The 6,693-nt window shown below is 32.8% G+C and overlaps 1 protein-coding gene across 1 annotated transcript; it reads right to left on the minus strand.

Annotated features, from left to right (window-relative positions):
- Positions 1 to 277: 277 nt before the first annotated feature.
- LOC142233037 (uncharacterized) lies at positions 278 to 2,554 on the minus strand. Its single transcript, XM_075303817.1, has 2 exons — positions 764 to 2,554; positions 278 to 337 (listed from the first exon to the last, which is right to left on the minus strand). The coding sequence occupies exons 1-2, from the start codon at positions 2,552 to 2,554 to the stop codon at positions 278 to 280; spliced, it is 1,851 nt and encodes a 616-aa protein (XP_075159932.1).
- Positions 2,555 to 6,693: the final 4,139 nt, after the last annotated feature.

Raw genomic sequence — 6,693 nt, forward strand, 5'->3', positions numbered from 1 at the left:
ATGCTTAAGATGATGATGAAGTTTTTGTTATTTGATGATTTTGTGGGTGACTTTTGCTGCTTTATAAGAATGATGATTTTATGATTTTTCCTTGAATTTTTCGTTGGGAAAATGAATATTTTCGCCAACATTCTCCCCCCTGGAGAACGAATGTTTTCAGATGAAGATTTTCTACAAATACGGCCTATCGGTGGAAGAATTTTAGTCGAGGTTTCCCTCCGCTATGCTCCGACTCACAGCGCTGTCAGTAGGCTCCATACTTGTGAAAATTTATTGATTAATTATCCATAGAAGAAAAGTTTATATGTATGAAAGTGAATGTATAAGTAAAGTGTATCTGCAAGTATAAAGTAAAGGATAATAAGCATAGATATTAATTTAGATTAGTGCAAAAGCTATGATTTTTTATTTTGTTGACAAATGTTTTGAGTAGAGGTTTTAGTTTAAGCCTAGGGAAATTATTTTCAAAAAAGGTTATTTTCAAAATATTAAATATTTTTTAAAAACATTAGATTTTCAAATTCAATTTAGTTGTATGTTTAAGCAAAAGTTAGGGATATAAGAAAATCTTGGCATGCTGTGATGTTTAGGGACTATTTTGTATTGGTAAATATTTTGAATTCCAATTGAAGCTGGAATAAAAATTTAAAGTGTTCGGAAAATAATGTTCATGTCCATGTCTGCTAGTATTCTGGGAATGTTGTGAATGTATAGGAATGATATTTGTATTATGAATATGAATTCTCCTTGGAGGTGAGTATACGCTAGATCCTGAGAAAACCCAACCGAAGCAAGTGTTCTGAAAGAATAGTCCCTTATGGATAAATGATTGACCAGCTAATTTAATTTCAGAACAAATATCTGACCCAAGGATTAGATCTATGGGATCAGAATTGTAAAACCATGGATCAGCTAAGTTATTCCTTGCGATTTCAGGTAATGAAATTTGTTGAGATGAAGGATCAGGGGCATATGATGAGATTGTGGGAAGAACAAGAGCTGTACATGAAAAACCAAAATTTTCATTTCGTGGAACTAAATTCAGTTCTACAGTGAATTTTGAGACATCTCCATGATGATTTCCAATTCCAACCACTCTGCAGTTAGATCTAGTTTTAGTTAAAGCTAACTTCTCCACCGTTTGCTCAGAGATGAGACTGCCTTGTGAGCCAGGATCAAGAAGAGCCCTCAGTTGGAATCGACCACGGCTTGTATTGACGTTAAGTCTAATTGTGTAGAGCAGGACACTAGAAAACGACTGAGCGCTATGGGAAGTTACCTGAGTGGGAGGATTTGGGATTGGACTGACAGGATCTTCAGGATGGATTACTGTATGATGAGGTTGTTGGCATGTTGCACAGCGAAAAATGGAAGTGCAGTTATCGTGATTATGACCAACAATAAAACAATTAAAGCAAATGTTTTTATCGTTCAGAAAATTAATTTTGGAAGTTCGTGGCAAAGCCAAAAATTTGTAGCATTTGGTAAGATTGTGGTTTTTCTCACAAAAAACACAAATTGGCAAATCAGGTTTAGTGATAAGGCCAGAATGGAATGTTGCCTTTTTTGTCTGAGACGAGTTTTGGTATTTGTCAGTCCGCGGGGGAAAATTTTTAGGAGAATTAGTAGTTTCGCCAGCTATGGATTCCAGCGTACGGAATGTTCTTTCCAAGAATAAGAAAAGTTCAGATAGCTGCGGAATTTCGGTTGAAGATTTTAGAGACTGTTCCCAGTCTCGGCGTGATTGGATATCAAGCTTCTGTACCAAGAGATGGATAAGAAGTGGATCCCAAGTTTTGGTGTTAATATCAAGATTCTGTAAAGACGAAATACACTCTTGGGCGGAGTCAAGCAAAGTTTTAATTGATTGGAAATCGCCTTCTGATTTTGGAATATTGAATAATTTGGAAATTAAATTACCAACAAGCATTCGTTTGTTGTGGTATCTGGATTCCAAAATCTTCCAAGCTGAATCATAGTTAGCCTCAGTGGCTGAAATGTTTTTAATTAGATTTGCAGCTTCGCCTTCTAAAGTGCTTCGCAAATAATAAAATTTTTGAATTTTGTTCAACGAATCGTTCTGATGAACTAATGAAAAATATATGTCGCGGAATGGAATCCACTCAATATATTCTCCCGAGAATTTAGGAATCGATATTTTAGGAAGTTTAGATTCAGAAATTATGGTCGTATCCGAGCGACCATGTGGGGCAACGAAGGTACTAGCCATTGGCGAATGTGATACGGAGCGATCAGGGAAGGAATCGATAAGCATTCCTTTGAATGTAAAATATGTCTCGGAAAAGTCGAGATAGAAATCATCGTTAAGATAAGGAACTTCGCTAGAATTTATCGAATTATCGCGCACGTGTTCCACTATAGTTTCATGCTGCGCTTCAAAACGATTAAAAATATCATCGATCCTTTGGGCCAAGGCGCTTACATAACCATGAGTTTTCTCCGCGGAATGTTTTACCACAAAACGGCTTTGATATTTTACCAACAAATTTAATAATTGTCGTTGATCATTGATAAGTGCAGAAAGATCACACATCGTTATGCTTGCACACACAACACCAAAGGATGAAATTTAAAAAGCACAAATAAAGTCTTATTTGAAAATCAACTGTAGCCTTTTTCGCCAGTAAAAACGGTCAGTGATTCAAATAACGCAAAGTTTCGATTGAATAAATTTCAAAGGAATCACAAAAACGAAACTTTATAATCACAAATGCGGAAAAAAATTGTTAATCTAAATCACAAAAAAATTCACCAATTAGAACTTTTATAATTTTCAATTGATTAATAAATGAATAATTATTTATTATGTGAGAAATTATGTTGATTAGCGATTGAAAAATTTCGTTTGTGTTCACTATTTTGAAGTTAGTTGTTTTTGAAAAACCGTTCACTAATTTCGCGAGAAAAAATAAAAAAAAATTCACAAAAATTTTCTTTTTTAATTAAAATGAACAAACGAGGAAAATTCCCGGGTTTCGGCACCAATAAAATGTTGAGAAAACTTGCGTAGTTGAAATGACAAGAATAAAAAACCAAAGATTTTCAATAATAAAAATATTACAACGATTTATTTATTTGCTGTAGAAAAAGAGTTAAATAATTAGTACAATGTTCAGGATACTTATGTTGTTTATTCCTTGATGGTTAGACAAGAAGAGCTCATTTAAAATTAATTTTCATAGCAAGAAACCTTAAAGCTAATAATAATTATCGTCTAGAAAAAAATACATAACAAACTACATGGATATGTATGTACTTAAATTTCAGCGGAACATATGATTTTGAAAAGGAGTCATTGACCACATAGATACTGCAATTGCATTCTCAAAACCTTTTACAAATATACGTACAATGCAATTCTAATGTTCATATGTATGTTTGTTTGTTCATATGCGTATGAATCCACCTATTAACATTCTGCGCTCCCGTATACGATGTTGTTGTTCTGCAAAGGAATAATGCGTGCGCAGGTAAGTGACTGCGAGTGTTGACATCAGGAGTGGGTGGCGACGCACAAGCTGCTGGCTATTCGCATTGTAGTGAAGGGGGCAGGGGATGCACTCACTGCAAATGAAACTGCATATGCAGATTAGTCAAGTGGACAGCTAAGCAAAGCAAACAAAACTTCATTATTAAGTTTTGTATGCTTAAGATGATGATGAAGTTTTTGTTATTTGATGATTTTGTGGGTGACTTTTGCTGCTTTATAAGAATGATGATTTTATGATTTTTCCTTGAATTTTTCGTTGGGAAAATGAATATTTTCGCCAACAACTACTTTAAGTAGAAATCTCTCATAACTAAATTCAAATGTACTCAAAGTTTTGTGAACTTTTTCTCCTTAATAATTTATATTAAAAGTTTCACATTTATTTAACATACATTTTAGACCCCTGCAAAATTATGAAATTGATTTCAACTGGTTTGAAAATGACATCACTAACACTAAAACAAATTTTAAAAAGTACACTGATAGTGCTAGACAATAAAATTTGCCAAATTTTAAGAATATGGCTTCACAATCTGAAGCTCGGTTTACGTCGTAGATACACGGATGAAAAAGACTGTTTTTCATATGTTTGGCTATAAACATTATATGTTTGGAACACAAATTTTTAAACACAATATTTTTGAGTGCAAGCATATAATGTTCATAAACTAGCATAACATGTTTGGGACATATATGTTAATATGTTAGAACATATTATGTTTGGGACATAAAATGTTTTTAAATATAATATGCTTGGATGCAAACATATATTAATTTAGAAATAGCCTATAAACATATATGTGTTTAGTAGCTTGGAGCGCTATTTAACAGGGAGCGATATTGAATTAAGTTGGTGGTTGTTGCTTGTTATTACAAAATTAACATTTTATTTTTCCTTGGGCAATTGATCAGCTACTTCTTTGATCCTTACAAACTGTGTGGTCCGCTGTTCGAATCCCCGTCCGGCAAAAGGTAAAATTAAAATAAAAAAACATGCAATTGAATAATTCTACAATGTTTGTATTACAGAAAAAGGTGCTAAGAACTAAAAAATCTCGTGGAAGTGAGAAAGATGTGGGGGAATATACAATTGGGCAGAAACAAAATTTTGAGCATTCAGGTCGAAAACCTATGTTGTTATCACCTATATTACCTGTTTATTTTCATAATTCATTATGATTGTAAATATATAAATAAATAAATAAAATTTTGAGCACAATATTGTTTGGGAGAATTGTTTTAAGCATATAATATTTTTGGGTGCAAAATGCTTCCAAACATATTATATGTTCACATAATAACATATTGTTTTTTGGAAGACAACATTATTGAATTTGGATGCAAAAATACAAAATGTTTGGAAATTGACTACCCAAACATATATTGTTTAGACCAATATGCTTTCAAACATATTATATATTGGAAGAGATCAAACATATAAATGTTTGGGCAATAGCCAAAAATGTATATGCTTGAAGCAAAATATGTTTGATAGTATATGTTACAGAAGCGATTTTTTGTGAGCGTGTATGGACCCTTTTTATTTAAAATATAGAAAGGCTGATAGAAATCTCAGTTTACCGTGATTAGTTGGTTTGAATACTACATAAGATTATTAACATATGTTATACTGACCACGTTTGTTTGGGTAATGTTTGAGTATTGGAGAGAATATACGATCGTATTTTTTGAGCATCTCTTTAGACCAATAGACAGAAGCATTATTTTGAGCAATTCACAATTTATGTGGGATCCAACGCGAACAACTGTTTTTTAACGGTTAAATGTTCATACAATATTGAATGTATGTTAGGTATAGTGGCAACCCGATATTTCAGGCTTACTTACACTATTCAGTCCATTGTGACCAGGGCTGCCTATAAAATTTCAAGAAAAATCGTCATAATCGGCACTTGCATTTTAAAAACCGTAAAAAAAATCGCAATATGAACACAAAACAAAAGTATTTATTTCATATACAAAACAGAAAATTAATGTACACAACTATGCATTTCAATAATAAAAAATATATAACGAACTCACTTTTGTATGCAAATAACATTACTATAAAAATCATTTTCTGGTTAAACAAAAATATTTCGTAATATTTGTATAAAAAAATTATTTTTCTAAAATATTGTTATTAACATTTTTATTTAAAATTTAAATATTTTGAAACTAAAGAGTCCCGTGTTTTCCAAAACAGGTAATTTTTTATGGTGTTTCCGATAGATATGTCTATATGTGGTTATTTTTATACTGTACTAGAATTTCATCATAATTAGTAAACGTTTCTATTGCACAATTTTATTTCATTTCAGGTTATTTTTTGAACAGAATATTTCATACATTATTCTCCAGGTATCATCTATTTTTAGTTTTTTGCTTAAAAATGTCTGCGTTTGCTGTTGAGTTTGGAAGAATCATGAATATTTGTACGAATTTTGACTCGAAACTCGAATTTTTTTTTCCCAATTTTTTTCCCGAATTTTTTTTTCCCAAAAATTTTTAAGTTTATTTTAATATTTTCAAAAATTTCTCCAAAATGTAAAAACTTTAACTCCTAGTTGATATCATTAAAATCGGAAAAAAATCGGAATAGTGCATTTTGTGTGTAAAAAATCGTCAAAATGCCGATACATCGGAAAAATTGGCAGCCCTGATTGTGACACCACAGTGGTGAACTTCTCTCTTATCACTGAGTATTGCGCGATTCTAAGTTTAACGCAATGACAATGGACCTCCTGTTTATAGCCGAGTCCGAAGGGCATTCCATATTGCGGTGAAACCACTTAGATAAGCTTTGCAAACACGCAGGAATATCACCAGCATTACTGAGAGAGATAATCCACCGCTGAAAAACTTGTTGATGCTTGATCGAAACTGGGTTTGAACTTACGACCCTGTATGCAAGGCGGGCATGCTAACCATTGCAACACGGTGGTTCCCTCACTAATGCCTAATGTGTCTCAATCTTACGAGAGTTCCTACGATGATCTTGCAATACCAGTTGGCGCGCATCATCAATGGTTTCAGGTACAACGACTTTTAAAAAAGTCGCCACGGAGTGAACTACGATACGACCTCGGTTGAATTCATCACTGGTCCTTGGCGGAACTTCATCCCCAAAAATTGAATTAAATTTGTTGAGTTAATTCACGTTGAAAGTTGTAAAAAATAAC

This window comes from Haematobia irritans, chromosome 1, assembly GCF_050003625.1.
Source record: "Haematobia irritans isolate KBUSLIRL chromosome 1, ASM5000362v1, whole genome shotgun sequence".
Classification (NCBI taxonomy): domain Eukaryota; kingdom Metazoa; phylum Arthropoda; class Insecta; order Diptera; family Muscidae; genus Haematobia; species Haematobia irritans.